At 25.9% G+C, this 17,932-nt stretch overlaps 1 protein-coding gene across 3 annotated transcripts in view; it reads left to right on the forward strand.

Moving 5' to 3' along the window:
- Nucleotides 1–2,202: 2,202 nt before the first annotated feature.
- The window catches only part of LOC145843362 (intermembrane lipid transfer protein VPS13A-like), a 52,089-nt gene continuing 36,359 nt past the window's right edge, over nucleotides 2,203–17,932 (forward strand). For all 3 annotated transcript variants that reach the window (XM_082950828.1, XM_082950830.1, XM_082950829.1), the window contains exons 1-20: nucleotides 2,203–2,311; nucleotides 4,917–4,960; nucleotides 5,373–5,415; nucleotides 5,548–5,643; nucleotides 6,811–6,948; nucleotides 7,315–7,421; nucleotides 7,644–7,703; nucleotides 8,052–8,169; nucleotides 8,675–8,737; nucleotides 9,588–9,822; nucleotides 10,360–10,510; nucleotides 10,571–10,645; nucleotides 10,985–11,084; nucleotides 12,907–13,037; nucleotides 13,527–13,636; nucleotides 14,023–14,106; nucleotides 14,256–14,367; nucleotides 15,251–15,315; nucleotides 15,590–15,733; nucleotides 16,867–16,945. In XM_082950828.1, the coding sequence (XP_082806954.1) occupies nucleotides 2,215–2,311; nucleotides 4,917–4,960; nucleotides 5,373–5,415; nucleotides 5,548–5,643; nucleotides 6,811–6,948; nucleotides 7,315–7,421; nucleotides 7,644–7,703; nucleotides 8,052–8,169; nucleotides 8,675–8,737; nucleotides 9,588–9,822; nucleotides 10,360–10,510; nucleotides 10,571–10,645; nucleotides 10,985–11,084; nucleotides 12,907–13,037; nucleotides 13,527–13,636; nucleotides 14,023–14,106; nucleotides 14,256–14,367; nucleotides 15,251–15,315; nucleotides 15,590–15,733; nucleotides 16,867–16,945 (2,052 nt within the window). In that variant the 5' untranslated portion in view covers nucleotides 2,203–2,214. The remainder of the gene's footprint in view (nucleotides 2,312–4,916; nucleotides 4,961–5,372; nucleotides 5,416–5,547; nucleotides 5,644–6,810; nucleotides 6,949–7,314; nucleotides 7,422–7,643; nucleotides 7,704–8,051; nucleotides 8,170–8,674; nucleotides 8,738–9,587; nucleotides 9,823–10,359; nucleotides 10,511–10,570; nucleotides 10,646–10,984; nucleotides 11,085–12,906; nucleotides 13,038–13,526; nucleotides 13,637–14,022; nucleotides 14,107–14,255; nucleotides 14,368–15,250; nucleotides 15,316–15,589; nucleotides 15,734–16,866; nucleotides 16,946–17,932) is intronic.

Consider the following 17,932-nt stretch of genomic DNA (forward strand, 5'->3'; position numbering starts at 1 on the left):
ATTTGTGAATTTTACTAATTTAAAAAAATAAAAATTTTATGACAAAAATTAAAAAAAAAAGTGATTTTTTATCAAAATATTTTTTTTTTTTTTCAAAAAAAAGGTATTTTTACTTGAAATTTTTTAAAGTCACAAATAACGTTTTTTTGTTAATGTATAAAGAATAGACTGTTAAAGTTTGAAGAAGATTACTTAAAAAATGAAGGAGGAGATAGATTTTGAATGCATTAGTCTTTTTTCGCCGTTTTAGTTTTTCCTTCCCTATAAGGAACCTGTTATGTGGCCCGACTTTGGCCGGTCATATCTCAAAAACTTATTCGAATTTTTAAAAACGGTAAAAAGCAACTTAAAGCTTAGTAAAAACTCTATAAAATAAGATCAACTTGTAAAAAACATGGCCTACCCCCCCTATGGCCATAATTATTATCATTAGTTTTTTTCTTTCTTTTTTTAGTACGTAAATTACTCAGCCATAATCATTAATTGTCAAACTAATAATTGTTAGGAACATGTAAATAAAACAAACATTTAATTACATAAAAAGAAACCATACAGTAACCTCTTGGATCTTTACGCACTTGTGACGTTACGCACTCTCGTTTAGTTACGCATTTCAGAATTCTATAAAGTTCAGAAAATAAAAATTTTAATTTTTTTTAATATTGCACAAGTTAGGTTTAATGTATATTTTTAAATTAAAATATGTTTTTGAATGCTAACACACCTCTTTATATCTTTAGACTTTGTAAATTTATGTTCCTTGACTAATTGAAAAACATTTAGTTATACCTCAGTATATCAGAAATTTTGTTAACAATAAGAGATTAAATCAAAATTCTGAAATAAACATGACAGTGTTTAATAATAAAAGTATAATGAAATAATGAGAGTTTAAAACACAAAGAAATAATACAGCACTCTTGCCTTATATATTAATATACACCATTTTATAATTGTAAAAAAATGCTTAATTATAAATTGAATTTGCTAAGTAGAAAAGAATATAAATGTCACATATAAATAAAGATAATTTCTACTTATTATTAAAATAGTAAAATTATTTCTACTCGTATTATTATTTTATAGAAATTCAAATCCTTTTTTTATTATATGTATAGTTTTATCTGTTGTTTTCATATTTATAAATTAAGTAAACAAATAGTTAAAAGTGGGAAAGTGCCCAGTCTGCTCTTAACTAGAAGCAATACTAAAAAACAGCCATTATAGTGAGTATATTTAGTACCTCTTGTTTCTTTACGATCTCTCATATCTTTACGCACTTTTTCTGTGGACTTAATGTGCGTAAATAAGCGAGAGGTTACTGTACTTGTAAATGTACAAGAAAACTTAACAACAACTTTAGAAAATAATGACAAAGTTAGGTAAAAAATCCACATAAAACTAAATAAAAATTTTAACTATACATGTTGAAAAACTTTTATGACTTATAAAGTAAACCTAACAACTATTTAAGCAAAAAAAATAATCAAATAAAATTACAAAGCTTATAAGTATAAGATATAGTTGAATGTATTTAAGATGATGTTGCTCATAACCCCTTTGAGGTTACCTTTTTTATGGTACTTAAGCTTTAAAATAAAGATCAATATTAATTTTTGTAAAAAATTTTTTGACTACCATTGTAGTATATGAATGTATTAAATCCTAGTTTTTGTAGATAATATCTTTTTCAAAGTTATGTTTCGTTTATTATATATATTGCAGGTAAAAAGACTTAGTATAAACCATTGAAAAAAAGTTAGAAATTAGTTAATTATACACAAACTTACTTATGTATTAAAACATTATTTTTATACTATTAGTACTTTATGAAGTAGCTTATTTTTGTTATAGATTGTTTATTAGACAATTTTGAATAGTTTTAAACAACCTATATCCAAACAAGTTTAATGTTGTTTAATAAAGTTTTTTTTTTGTTTAAACTTAAGAAACTAACAGATTGATATGAATTCTAAGTAATTTATTCTACATAAAACATTGTTATAAGTAATAAAAATACTACTTACCTTACATTTTCTTTTTATTAAGATTAATTTATTTGCTTGTTAAAAAAATACTTTTCACAGTGTAATTATTTAAATAAAAAAGATATTTTATACAAAGTTTGTTGATAATTATTCATAGAAATCTTGTGAACTTAAGCTAAAACTTGTTTATCTAAAAATAGTTAACATATTTTTCAGTTCTAGATAAATGTTAACTTCTGTAGTTACAAAGGTGATAAATTCATTTCTTGGGGACTATCTGGAAAATTTAGATGAAAAACAACTAAACATTGGGTTATGGAGTGGTTAGTTTTACTTTTTATAAAAACTTTGAATTAAGTTCATGACTATAAAACAATTCACCTTTTCTAGACAATTAGTTTTTGTTGTGAATGTTGCATTTATTGTTAAAAATTTAAACTAGCTAGTTGTACGACTACATTATGATAAATAAAAGTATTCTATACTTTAAACCAGTGCTTCTGAACCTTTTTTTAGTGGCGGAACCTTTTTCCAAAGTTCAACTTTTCCGCGGAACCCCTAATTTAATTTTACATAAAATGTTTAATATAATATTTCCTGCAAAAAACAAAGAATTTCAGTGAAAAACGAAATTTTTTGCAAAACTATATCATTGTTAGAAATCATACCAATTGTAATAGTATTAAGTCAAGTCAAACTCAAAGTGCGCCAGAGGCAATATGTATTTTATGATTCTATAATAAATAAACTAAAACAAACATGATTAATCTCAACGTCATAAAAATATTTCCTTGCATAATAAAAACAAAATGAAAGCTACAAACAAAAACGAAATGAACATAAACCTAATCGAATTCACAGATTACTTTAAAAAACGGGTAAGATGCCTAACAAAAAATAAATAAAAAACATTTAGTGCGAAACTTGAACTTGTCTCTTAGCAACAAGCATGTCAATGCGCGGCTGGATTTTGGATAAACTGTGACGGAGACAGGCAGATAAGGTTGAAGTCAGCATACAGTCCCTTTTTTCGTTTTAATGTTTGTTACATGCGAAAAGCTGGACTCGCAAAGATAAGTGGTGGTGAATGGTAAAGAAATTTTACTGCACGCTTTGCTAAGATGGGGTACTCAGAAATTACACATATCCAAAAACCTAAAAGCTCCTTTCCTTTGAAACTCAATTTTAAATTACTATCTTAAGATAGTTGCAGCAATCCGTTTTCTGTATCTGTAGGAAGATTCACTTCTTCTGAAGCAATATCACACATAAATGGAATCAAAATCAATAAATTTTTGATGCAAAAATCTTCAGGAAAATATTGTTTAAATTTTATAGACAAAAGATCAAGGTGGTTGTATATTTCGTCAGAGAAGTTGAATTCTATCTATTTTTCATGGGCCTCATCAACTGGTGAAACATCGCAAAACTACCATTGCCAACCTTTTTCTTCCAAAAGTTAATTCCATTTTTAAACGCCTCAATCTTGTCTGTCATGACAAAAATGGAATTTTGCTTCCCTTGCATGCTTAAGTTGAAAGCGTTCAATTCTTCGATAATATCGGTGAGATAAGCTAGTCTGGCCAAAAAAACATCATCTTCAAATAACTTTACTAATTCTGAGCCTTTATCTTTAAGAAAGATGAACACCTGCTTCTTTAATTCAACAACACGAACCAGTGTCCGCCCCTTCGACAGCCAGCAAACTTCGTTGTGATAAAGAAGTTGCAGATGGTCAGCATCTAAACTTTCACAAAGTTCTTTGAATCATCTGGCCTTTGTGTCACTTTTCTTTATAAAATTAACAGTTTTAATAGACGCTTAGAGAACTTCTTGTAAACAAGAAGGAAGATGTTTTGTTGCCAAATTTTCTCTATGTAAAAAACAATGTATCCATTTAGCTTCAACTGCTTTATCCTTCATTTTCCTCACTACACCATTTTTGGACCCAGTCATAGACGCTGCACCGTCAGTGCAAATGCCGACACATTTATTCAACTCTAAACCCTTGCTGATGAAATAATTTTCGACACATTTCATTACTTCAACAGAAGTTGTTTTTGTGGGTAATTCTCCACAAAATAATATATCTTCGTTGAATCCTTCCTGCCCACAATATCTAACAAAAACGAGTAACAAGGCTTTGCTGCTTACGTCAGTAGACTCGTCTAGTTGCTCAGCATAAAATACGTTTATGACAACTTTTATGTGTTCCATTTTTTTGAAGTTTTATGATTTATGTTTTTTTTTTCTTTCAAATTTATTTCTTAAATTTCGAAAGGCTTTGCGGAACCCCTGAGAGGCGTCGCGGAACCCTAGGGTTCCGCGGAACCCCATTTCAGAAGCACTGCTTTAAACCATATAGCTTACATTGATTTAAACTAGAAATGGGTTACTTTTCTAGCCGACAGTCTTTTGTACATAACAGCCAGACCTAATTTTTTATAAATTAATTTTTGTAAACTTATACTTAGAAAAAGTTTTTAGTTTGTACAATAACATACTCATGAAATTAGTATTTGCTTACTAATAAGTAAACATATAACACATTTTTAACTTTTTGTTATATTTTTTCGCTCAGTTCAGTTTAATTAAAAAATATTTAATATAAAGAAATATAAACATCCTGGACTAAGATCTAAGATGTTGCCCACACCTGGTTTTGATTGAATGTTTGTAAATTATTCAAAAAATTATTAAATTGTTTTTTTTTTTATTTAAATTATAATTTTTTTATAATTAAAAAGTGTACATTGTACAGTATAAAGTTGTAAGTATTATAACTTAAAGTGTCATTATTTAAGTATTTTGTTTAACTTTTTTAAGAGTTAAAATTAGGATGAAAAAAAGTTATCACTTACTTATATCTATTTTAATTGAAAGAGTTTTTCTTCTGATAAAAATTATTTTATAAAAACTTTATTTTAGGACATGTTGAATTGAATGATTTGACTGTGAAGCCAGATGCCTTAGTGAGTCATTAATTGAGTTAAACTATTCTAAAAAGTTTAAACAAAATAAAATATCATTAAACTAACTTAAAGTAAACAACTAGTACTTGATAAGTTATATTTAAAAAGCAACTCTTTTAAATTTTCAAATACAGTGTGTGAGACATATAAATTTTTGAAATACACATAGCTTTATTTTTGATTAAAATCATAAGAAATCGCACAAAATATATGTAAGCATGAAAAATATTTAAGTTTATTAAAATAAAATTGTTAGTTTTCAAATAAATGAAGTAAAAAATAACATATTAGGTTAGTTTTTGCAAATAGTTTGTATGTAATTTTCAAGTTGATCTTTTTTTATTCATGTCATCCATTAAATGTAGTTTTTAATCAAATTTGATGAGTATAAAACACTTATGAACTTTTTTAGAAAGAATTGAAGCTACCTATACAAGTTAGATATGGAACAGTTGGTTAGTTTCTTAAAGTGAAAATTGTTCAAGTATTAAACAAATACTCTAGTAAAATGGTATATAAATCAAGTTTAAAAAAGCATATTTATTTAAAGTAGTGTAAATAAATTTAATCATATAGTACTGTTTCAGGCAAGCTAAAACTACACATACCTTGGAAAGCACTTGTTTCTGAATCAATTGAAATTGTTATTGAAAATGTCTTCATTTTAGCACTTTCCAAAACAAGTAAGTTTGTTTTATTATTAAAAAAAAATAGTTAATAAAACATTTAGTGATTAATAATGTTTAAGTTGTTTTAACTAACTATGACTCAATCAAATGAGTTAAACTTTTAAATATATGTTTAATTTTTAATATCTGATGCTGGTTTCGAATTCGTAAAATAATAGTTTAATTTACAAAAAAAAATTTCATGAAGTTTTGAATATTTTGAACAATTTAACTACATTTAATAACTGAGTGATAATTTGTACTGTCACACAAGAATGATTTTATACTTCTCTTACAACTTAGTCTATTATATAGTAGAAAAGTGACCTAATTTACATACTTTATAGAAATGTATTTATACAGTTTCATAATAAAATTGTGTTTTTATTAAAAGTGATTATTGAGTTTATAGCATTTTAGTATAGTTTTTTTTTTCAAGTAGGAACTGCTATAGTTTAGGTCTATATATTTACAATTAGTTTTTTGCAATAGAAGATAAACCTTATTAATTGAAAATTTTATGAAATCGATATAAAAGCTGTTTAGTATCTAGAACAGTTTATATCTACAATAGCCAGGCAAAGACTTTTTTAACATATCTGAACAACAAAAGAACTTTTGTTGTAATTATTTTTCCTTACTTGTAAAAGGCAAGCAACTAAAAGTCTAGATATTTTCTGCTGATAAAGTCAAAGTGAGCGTCAACTAGAATCTCACACTGAATCTGACAAGGTACAGAAATACCTTAAACTGTTATAGTTTAATTGGCTACATTTTTCACACTAGCCCACTAACAAGCTTCAGTGCAACATGATACAACTTTTCATAGTTTTTTTTATCTGCCTGATGAATCTTTAGAAAAAAATAGATTGCAGAATGTTGCAGTGATTGTTGTTGATAGTTTTTCTGTAATAGTTTAATTTTAAGATAGTTTATTGATAAAAATCCTTTTATCTTTCATTAGTATACCAAAAAAATACTGGTTCTATTTTACTGGTTTTACAGAAATTAATTGAGTGCATCATAAAAATGATGCGGTAAAAATCTAAAGACAGTAACAAAATTGCTTTAAAGTTTTTGGTTTCCAAACTGCTAATTTACATGACACTTCCTAAATTTTTTGTAACAAATAATTTATAAAGTTCTCACGTGTCAACAAAATCATAAAAAAAGAAATTAAAGGTATATCTTACAATGTGGAAGCAGAGAAGAAAGCTGCCAGGGCTGCAAAACAAGCCGAACTTGCCAGAATATCCAAATTGAAGTTGAAAAACAAAAACGTGCCAGATGAAACGAAAAGCAAATCCAGTGCGCAGTCATGTTCGTTTTACATGTTTTTTATGATATAGCATTAAACCTTTTGTTAAAACAAATTTAGTTCATCTTGCATTTTTTTCAAAGTTTATTTAGCCTATAACGTTTTCAAGCTTTTAAATATAAGATTTCGAAAATTTAGTTAACTGATAACATAAAAGTTAAAGTTTTAATTTAAATATTTAAAAGCCATTGTATTTTCAACCACTAAAACTGTGTTCACTTAGTTCAAATCTAACTCAAGTTAGTTACCTGATATTTTGTTTGTAAAATTCATATTTAAAATTTTTTAACATTTAAACTTACAATTTTGTGTTATTTTTGCCAACATTTTTTGTTTTTCTACTGTATTTTGTAAAATCAAATTTGTAGCACCAAACTCCGATGACCCTCCCGGTTTCGCTGAGAAACTGCAGCTTGCTATTGTAAAGAATTTTCAAGTGAAAATTAAAAACATTCATATAAGATACGAGGATGAAGTCAGTTTCAACTATACTTTTTTAAAATAAATCTTAATCTTTTTTGTTGTTTTGTCAAATAAGTATTTTCTCCTACTAACTGCTAGAAAAGTTAAGATATATTTTTTTTCTTTGTTCAAAGTTAATCTGCTTGCGAGGGTTTAAAACTGCTGTTTATAAACGCTAATTTATTTACTTTAATGATTTTAATTTATAATTACAAACCGGTATTGTATTTTACAGATACAAATGGAAAAAACTCCTTTCTCAATTGGAATATTTTTGAAAACTCTAATATTTCATGTATGTAAGAAGTTGATAAAAGTTATGTTAACAGTAAAACTTGTAACTAAATGAATTAGTTGAGTATTTTTTTACATATTTTATAGCAAACTTTAATTTTAAAAAGTAGACAGAACATTGTTATATTTAACTTAAAAAATTACAGCCTCTAAATTTTAGCGTCTTAAAAAATTGTGTACTGTAATCAATTTTGTTTGAACATTAACTGGTTCTTATAAAATTCTAAAAAAAATATTATATTACACGTATTTTGCATTTTTACACGGTTTGACTAAAAGAACATACAAGAGCATATTCTAATAGTTTACCGTTTTCATCACTGTAATTAAAACTTGATTTTATCTGTAGACAACAGATGAAAATTGGACGTTGGGTAGAGAAAGATCCGACAAAGACATGTTCAAAATTGCCAAGATAGAGGAGTTAAGTGTGTACTGGGACGATTCTTCTTATGGGGCTTACAATGGTGTTTGACTAGTTCTAATATTCTTTCTGGTTTTTTGTTATAATACTCTGATAAGAATTAACCGTTTCTATGTAACTTAATTTTTTCGTTTATATTTCGATTTCTGTGTTTATGACATTAGCTTCTAATTATTCCTTTATTACTACAAGTAAATTAATTATATATTTAAATATGCATTTTTGATAGTGGTTTGATTTTAGATTATATTGAAGTTACAAACAAATATATGTATTAGAAAAACCTTCAACTACTCATTGTATATAACAATTTACTTAACTTATTTCTGAATCTTAGACTATTAAAAAAAAAAATATTTGGTTCACATTACTTAAGATTAGCTATGATGCAAAAGTAGCTTAAGCTAGTTCTACAATAAACATTAAAACTTTTTCTAATTTCAAGGTATAAATTTTAATCAAAAGTTGTGAAATTAACTTAACTTATTCGTTGTTTTGTTATTTTTTTTTCATTGCGACCAAATATAAGTTGAAAATTGTTATTTTAGGAACTGATCAACAAATAAAAAGAAGTTTTGAAGAACACACGAGACACCATAAGCATAATTACAGTTTAGTTTAAAAAACCTTTGCAAAAATAAATTAACCAAATTGATAAACAAATAAAAGCTTATTGATTTACAAAAATAATTTTTTAACAACTATTTATGATAGAAATGTTTAATAGAAGTGTTTTGAACATCATTTTTAAACGAATATTTTTAAACTATTTAATGTTGAAGTTATACATATTATGAGACCTTTTTTTAAATTTTACACTTTATAATTAAGTTATTGTAAAGTTTTAACCTTTGGTTTATAAAGTTTAGTAGTAAATAAGTTAATAGTAAATAATTAGTTTCTTGATGTGAAAAAGTAAAAGCTGCCTAGTATAAAAAAGTAATTAAAACAATCGATTCAAAACTAATCGATCAAACTTGTTAGCTATGATTGTTTCTATTTATTGTACGCTAGTTTTGCCATCACAAATAATATAAATAGAAGTTAAGTAACTCTTTTGTTTTAAAGTATAGCCGGATCAGTGGTATTATAAAAAAATTAAAAGCATTAATTGAATCGCTAAAAAAATATTTAATTTTAAATTTTTAATATTTACCTAAATTAAAAAAAAAAGAAGTTTGTTTTTAGCACCTCATTTAAGTATATTGCATTCTGAAAAATGTTTAATATAATATAAACTTACGTATTTTCTAGACTAATTTTAAGACTTAGACATTTTTTAGCCATTTTAAGCAACATTATTGAAAATAGCTTTAAAAAATTCTAATTCCAACCACACCAAGCATTAATTTTTCAATATCACTTTCCACTTATCCACCATTAGAACAGCAATTGAAAATTTTAAACTGTTTTGGTAATATCAGTTATAAACTATTAATGAAACTCAAATGTAACTTGCAGTAATCAAACCGATCTTGTTCGAGACGCACATGCGGGTCAACCCGGACGTGAGCAAGACGTTCAGCAGGCCCAGGTTCCACGTCGACTCGCAGCTGGAGGAAATCGGAGTGTGCTTCACGAGGAAGCAGTTCAGCCAGCTGGCGGTGCTGCTGGAGCAGTTTGACGCCATATTCGCCAAAATTCCGTATTTACATTTGAGACCTAGCGTGCCGGTTGCTGGCAATGCTAAAAAGTGGTTGGTTTAAAAGAACTTATTAAAAATGTGTCCTCGAGTAGTGCTTTTGTTTAAAAGTTTGGGCTTATGCTATTAAATAAGTCCTCGAGTTTGTGATTTTTGTAGTTGAAGCTTCGCTTCGTTAAGATGTCACTATGCGATGTGAGTGATAAAATAATGTTATATAAATATTTTTAACAATGGTAATGTTGTATTATATAAATAAGTCTTATGAAATTAAAACATCGTATGTAGTGTGTTTATATTTTGTTAGTATGTGTATTCAAATTTACATTTTTTGTCGTTTAAGCTTTGCTTTGTTATAACGTCACAATGTGATATTAGTTAAATAATATTTGAGTAAAACAAATATTATTAATATTAAAGTAGTCGTTCATAACTCAACAAAGGCAATTACAATTGTTTTTTATATTTTTGTCAATGGTCGATTGTGAAAGTTAGTTTTGGAAACCCTAGTTTAAACAAATACTAGAACTATTGTTTTAGTTAAAAAAGAACAGTTGAAATGTAATTTTAGGTTGTATATTTTAAACAAAGGTGGAAGTTCGCTTACAACTGCATCGTGACTTCTGACAACTTTCTGCAGTGGAAAAGCACTACGTGGCACGGAATAAAAGAACACAGGGGCAAAGTGAAGAAGTACATCGAATTGTATCTGTCCAAATTGAAGAATGAAACCTTTGACGAGGTTTAATTTTATGATAAGAAAATATTATACAGAATGTTTTAAAACTTGTAATTTTCACAGGAAAGTTTGTTGACACTGGAGGATGAGCTGGACGTTTTCAACATTCTGCTAGCTCGTCACGTGACTAGAAAAAAAGTTTGTTGATTTCTTAAATGGTGTAATTTTAATTTAAAAAGCGATTGTTTACTTTCTCTAACTCTATTTTTTAGTTTTTATTTAAAGTCAGTACTATAGTTCTTATTATTTAGTTAACTATGTATAGTTCAGTATTTAATAGGTATAACAATCCTTGTTACATTTAACTTGTTATGTAACGTTTCTAAAACTAATTTCTTTGACTTATTTTTAGACCAGTTTGTAACTTTTTTTGTTTGGTGTAAAAAGAAACAAAAACGTATGATTTGTATTACTGATAATTTAAACAAATATGCTTGCATTATTTTTGATCTGGTTTAAAGTTAGTTTTAACTTCAGGCGAAAAACTTGAGAATAGCGACTTCTGAGGCGAAGCAAAGTTGGGGGTCCTGGTTTAAAAGTTTTGTTAAAAAAGAAGAATTAATTGAAACTACTTCTGGTAAGTATAACAATAATCTGTTTAAATGTTGTAAAACTTATATTTCTAGGTTAAAAGTTTTACTAGTACACATTTTCTACTTTGTTTGCTTTTGATTTTATAGTATCAAATTTTTGCATTTTTAACAAGTACAAATTTATTCTATCACTTTGAGATATGCTATGCTAATATTTGTCTAAATTGTTCATAACTGTAGTTTTGATTGCTCATAACCAACATTTTAATTGTTGTTAGTTTTTGATAGATAAATATACTTTGTAATAAAAAAAGTAATCGTTCGTATTATATATTTATACAAAACTGCTTCTCGTTACTAAACAATACATATTAGCATTATAATATGTAAATTAAGTTATTAATATAAACTTTATCTAAATTTTGAAGTTTAAGAGCTATTTCACTGTTTATTACACTTCGTCAGCTAGGTTTACTAAAAAGTATTTATTTATTATACAAAGTTAGCTGTTAATTAATAATCTAAACAGATTACATGTCTTTAACTTTCAAAAGAAGTAATTAGAAAAATTGAAAGTTTTCATTACCTAAAATTTTGGGAATCTTTGTAAAAAAAACATAGAGTTTTAGTTGACAAACGTTGATGAAACATTTTAATTTTATGTTTACGACCTTCTCTATAGGTCTTTAAGTTAATTAAAAAATAAACTAGTTTATTTAACAGTTATTATTTTTTATACTATTGTAAACTAAAACTGTTTACCAGTTATGTGTAAAAAAAAGTTAAATATTTTTTCCCGAAGTAATATTTACTTAATTATTAAAGCCGTTATATATCTTTAAACAAATTTTTATTTGAATTTTATAAAAACCAAACGTATTTATTATAGTTTTTTTCAAGTTTTTAAAAAACTAAAAGTTAAATTTTTTTAAATTATATTTCCAATTAAATGAGCAAATGTAGCCTGTAGAGTAAAAAAAAAGTATCTAGTCTTGTTTAAAAAGGTTTACTTTTGTAAATGATAATAATAAAAGTTTGCATTGTACTTGCTTCATTCAACTGAAGCACGTTTTTCTTTGTTGAACAACTAAAACTTAATTCTGAGGAATTATTCATTAAGCTTTACTAGAGTCATTTTAAATATGTTTTTTAAATAATACTGTCGTATCTTAAATTGTATATTAGCATACATACTATTTAAGTATTTAAAATAATGGTGTAAGATAGTTCAAAAACTATTTTTTGAGTTTATGCTGTCTTAAAACTGATCTTTATAAATATGGGTTCGAAAAAATAATATAAATTTAAAAGAACAATAAACTTTTGATTTGTTTAAACATTCGAGCATAAGAATTTTATTCAATTTTTCAGCAAAAATGAAACAGTGTTCTTTTCAAAAGCCCTATTTACACAACAGAATCGAGTAGTTCATATAATTAATTATGTATGTCTTTGAAACTACTTTGATTTGAAAAAAATGTTTGAATAATAAGATTTATACTGTAAACAAGAATCATAGCTTCGTTATCTGAAATTAAATTTCAAACTTATAATACTTTTGTCGTTTTCTTACTTGTTATGTATTTATAATAAATTCTAGTTCAGACAAAAGTATTTTTTTATATATGGCTAAAAAGAGGTTTGGAATAAAGTAGTTTTTAAAATTTTCTTTTAATACTTTTTTTTTCTATCATTCTCTTAACAAATAGACCTACTAACTTTTTTAAATTTTCTTCAAATATTTGTTACTTTTCGATTTGTGGGCCTTTAATGTTTTTCTAATTTGAATTTTCATGCAACCATTGTTATTGATTCTGTTTCAAATCTATATAATTATTTTAGTACTAATAAATTTTTAATAAATAGAAAGTTTTGATGATGATGAGAAACAGAAGTTGTACGAAGCGATCGGGTTTTCTGAAACTGACATACCAGTGAATACACACGACTTTCCGCTTACTTACGTTGATCTAGCTGTTTATTTCAAACTGAAAAAAGTAGGCGTTTTGTTTTTATGAATATTCATTATCTTTTTGTTTAATGAAGATATTCTATAAGATCACTATGATCTTACCAAAATGTTCCAAAACCCGAATATTTAGCAAAAGTTAAAACTGTTTCTAGAATATTGTTAGTTTTTACTAATTTGGTAACTATTCAAATGTTTTTATTACTATCACTTTTTGAAGTAAATAAGTTTAATTTGAAGCTGTTTGAAAGTATTTACGTACGTTAAAAAAGTTCTTAAGCTTATACTAGAACTTTACTATTTTGAACCTAACTACATTAGGTAAGTCAATTAGTTTTTTTATTACCTTTATACAATAATAACTTTTTTGAACTAAGCTAATATCTCTATGTTTGTTTCTTTTTTAAATTTATACCTAACAAAGAATGTACAATAAGGTTTAATTAGGTTGAATATATGTATGTGATAGCAATGCTCATTAGGAAAACACATTCGTAAATTGAATAAAACTTCTAAGGTGTCGTTTTCACTGGGTAATGAAAAACTGTCTCACTTCACAATAGTGCACCTCCAACTCAACGATGTCGCTTCTAGCATCTTCATGAGACCCGCTGCAAACTCTATATTGTTAGTCACTATTTGACTAACTATACTTACATTAAATCAATTTCAAACAATTTTGTGTATAGTGGCGGTTACTAAATATTGTTTTACGACATAAATATTTTAGAAGCACTTTATTTTGTTTTTTGTAATTATTGGAAAGTTTTCTTTCAGGTCTTTATTTAAATTTTGTATTTTATTGTAGATCGTATCACTTTAATAGTTGATACAAAAAAGTTTAATGCTACTTAGTTTTTTATACATGCTGTTTTTGTGTAGTATCAATTTACTATTATAAGTCTATAGTGAGAACAACATTTCACAGTTATATAAGAATATTTGCTAGAATGAATAATTTTTAGTTCAAGCTGAATTTTTCCTTTAATCTTCAATCATCATTTTCAATTTAGGTTTGACTTCCATTTAAACTCGATGTCGATAGAAGGCTATCCTTTTAAAGGAAATAGAACTTTTTTACTCAGGAAAGAAATAACGTAAGTTTTTTACTTCATTACTTTTAGAAATAGTTGCTTTTAAGAAGTATAATGCCAGCTTTTGTTTAAAATTCAAATAAAGTTTTAACCAGCAATGAATTTTTAGTATTTTGCTACAATTGATCTTTTCATTTTTTCATGTTATTTAGATCTTCAACTCACCATTTAGTTCACTTTTTGTTCGAAACAAATCCTCTGGATCACACTTGCGACCAGCTTATCAGATTGAAGCTGCAATCCCTGCTTATCTACTACGATGCTGTCAGTAACAGTTTATTGTTTGATTTATATGTGATTTTGTAGGGTTTAAAAATCTTTATAAATATATAGTTGATGTAAATTAAAACAGATCAAACTAGTTTAGGAATGAATAAAATAAAGTACAGATTTTAATATTTTTAGTTCAAAATATAAAATACGTTAATTATTAGTATTAGTTAATATGAGTTTTAGGTATCACTAAATTTCAATTAATTAAATATTGCTTAGTTTTGTAATACTTTTACTATAAGCTTTCAAATTTTTGTAAACAAGTTTTATTTGCACGAGACTTTATGCCACCTACATAAAATAATGAACTTGTTATTTATTTTAATTAATTTTTTTAACAGTTGTTGTTTTGCCATAATGATCAACAAAATCTAAAACTAAAAGTAAGAACCTTTAGAAAAATTGCTGTATATATATTTTTTTATTTTAAATACCATCATAGTTTTAAACTATAATTACTAAAACTTAAAAAAAATAACTTACAATAACTTTTTTTTTACACTTCGTTAAGGCCTAAAAATTCCAACTTTTATTTTTTGTCCTTTTAAAAAAACTTAAACTTATTTGTTATTTAATTTTTAAATACTACTGACTTTTGCCAAATTTTTATTTTTCTTCATTTTAAAAAGTTAAATACTTAATTAATGAACGAGTATTACTTTTAAATACTTATAAATTAATAATTAAATTAATAACTAACTTTTATATAGTTTGACATTATAAATAATGCTTAAATAAAAAGAAAAATAACTATATCACGTATTTAAAAAAAATATATTTAGCTTGAAAGATATTTTTCCAATGCTTTTTAAAAAACCTGTTCTTACTAATCATGTGTTATATTTAATTATTAATTATCTGCACTTATTTACAGGCAACGTTCATGCTACTTTCAAACTTTTTCGAATCTCCTCCAAGCACACAAGAAAAAGTTCAGCAGTTAGTTATTTTTAAATTTTTTTATTTTATTATTTGGTTCTTTTACATACCCTTTTTTTGACTCTAAGCTCGAAAGTTTAAATTTTCTTTTTAATTTTTAATGGAAAATTAAAACTTTTTATTCAAAAAATGAACGAGTAATGAAGAAATTTTTAAACTAAAATAATTACCCGTATATACAAGAAGTGTTATGCAAACTCATTTATTAATAATTTAAATGTTTATAAAAGTTGAAAGTAACTTAAAAATAGCTTAAGTAATTTTATTGAAACAGGTTGTCATTGTACACTTACCAGGAGTTCACGAACGTGGGTTACGCGGGCGTGCTGATGGCAATTGAGAACAGGACGGTGTTCGACCTAGACGTGCAAATACCCAACATGTACATCATACTGCCGCAACACGGTCTCTACCTCGAGTGAGTTGTAGTTAGTAATAAATACCCAACATGTACATCATACTCCCGCAACACGGTCTCTACCTCGAGTTAGTTGTAGTTAGTAATAAATACCAACATGTACATCATACTACCCCAACACGGTCTATACCTCGAGTGAGTTGAATTAGCACAATATTCACCTTTCTAACAGCCTCTCAGCTGATAGATAGGTGAGTTAGTCGACAGCTTTTTCACCGCTAATAGTCTCAGCTGATGAATATTTAAAATTTCATGCCAACGTGCGCTATTAACTTTTTAGTTCTTGTTTATGGCTCATGTTGGAAAAAATGATTGCTTAAAGAATAAGAGGCATTAAGCTATACTTTCGTAACAATACTTTTAACATTGTTTTAGCAATATTATAAAAACAGTTGAAGTTTAAACTATTTACTTTGTTGTTTTTGAATTATTATTTTAATTCATTTAAATTTTTCAATTGTTAACAGAATATTGAATGTTTTATATTCAGTTTGACTTATTGTGTAGAAACATATATAAAATTTCCATTTAATGACTGAAATTTACAGCAAATTATAACCAAAAGTAAATAAATAAGAAGACAAATACTAAGACTAACTAAGTTGTTAGTTTTACCTCGTTAACTTTTAAATTTTTGATTTATAAAGTATCAACTTAAAATTTTATTATAGTAATGGAAATTAATTAGTATAAAACTTCATAACAAGGTAATTTAGTAGAAAATTAATGCAACTATTTGATGAATATTAGATATAAATTTTATCTAAATCAAGTTTGTGAAGAATAACAAAAAACTGTAACCAAGTTTTTTTTTGACTACAAAAATTTTACTTTAATACTTGTTAATAAAAAGTATAGACAAATTTATTGTTATTCCCTTGTTATACAGTTCAAAACATTTGGTTCTTGATACAATTAAAATTTTAATCAAGCTGCACTGAAGTTTTTAAAGTTTTAAAGCAATCTAAACACAAAAAGTTATTTCAAGTTGTAAACTTATAGTTGTATACAAATTTTGCTATATTTTTTTCAATTTGATACACTTTAGGGATTTTTGCTTTAAAATATCGTATTTAATTTTATTAACTAAAGTTTTTACTTAAAAAGTTATTAAAATCTTATTTTACAAACAGTAAAGAAGCATGCATTGTTGTGGACACTGGTGCTGTGTCCATTAAAAGCTTGAAAATGAACAAATTAGCTGAATCAAACGTAAGTTCATTGTTCATACTTTTTAGTACCCATTCATTCACTTATTTTAATTTATTTTTATTAGTTTCAGGTTTTGTTGTTACCCATAGATGTTAGATATGATCTTAAGCTCGTTTAGTTTTAAAAAGTTTTATGTTTTAGAAGTTTGATGAGTTAGCTTTTAGACATAAGCCACTGAAGTATATTTTATTTGATGTTTACATCATATATTTTGTCAGGTCAGAGTAATTTCATCGCAGAGTCCATTCAAAACTTTAACTGTTAATTCCCAAGAGCAGGAAAAGTGTACATTACAAAAGTGCATTTCAAACTCGAACCTGCTGAAAGTTCCTCAGAGCCCGACTATTGCATTGGTAGATCTATCGTATGCTTTTGTACCATATTTGTTTTAGTTTAATTAAATAATTATAAGACATAGTAAGAAAAATAACATAGTTTATTGCAGTTTTAAAATCATATGTTTGATTACTAGTTATTTTCTGTTCAAAGTTATTTTCTAGCTAGAATTTTTTAATTGAAAGGTGTTATGCTAAAAGAATTAGAGCAGTTTAATATTTTTAAGTTTAATAAACCAGTTTTGTATAATTATTAGTATGTTAATTTTGTCTTTAGCTTTAGAGTTTCATAGTAGTTCAGTGTTACCAGTTTTTTATGAGATTTCTAGTAAGAAAATATCCATGAAATATTACGATGAAATATATTAAACAGAAACAAAAAATATCCAAGATATCTACTCTGATTGATGCATTGGTTAGATTATATTAGTTTTAAGAATTAAACAATCATTATTATACTTAAAGTAATACTTAAACAATATATTTTTACAATATGAAGTATGGTTTTTGTACAATTTTTTCTATTAACAGTGACTTAACAATTTTTTGAGAATAATTAAAATATTTTAATATTTTCAAATTTTTACGTACTTGGTTTTTGAATATGTTTTGTAATTAAAACAGGTTTTTTTTATAAAAAAAAATATTTTAC

The sequence above is a fragment of the Thalia democratica genome, chromosome 8, assembly GCF_965202585.1.
Source record: "Thalia democratica chromosome 8, ktThaDemo2.hap1.1, whole genome shotgun sequence".
Classification (NCBI taxonomy): domain Eukaryota; kingdom Metazoa; phylum Chordata; class Thaliacea; order Salpida; family Salpidae; genus Thalia; species Thalia democratica.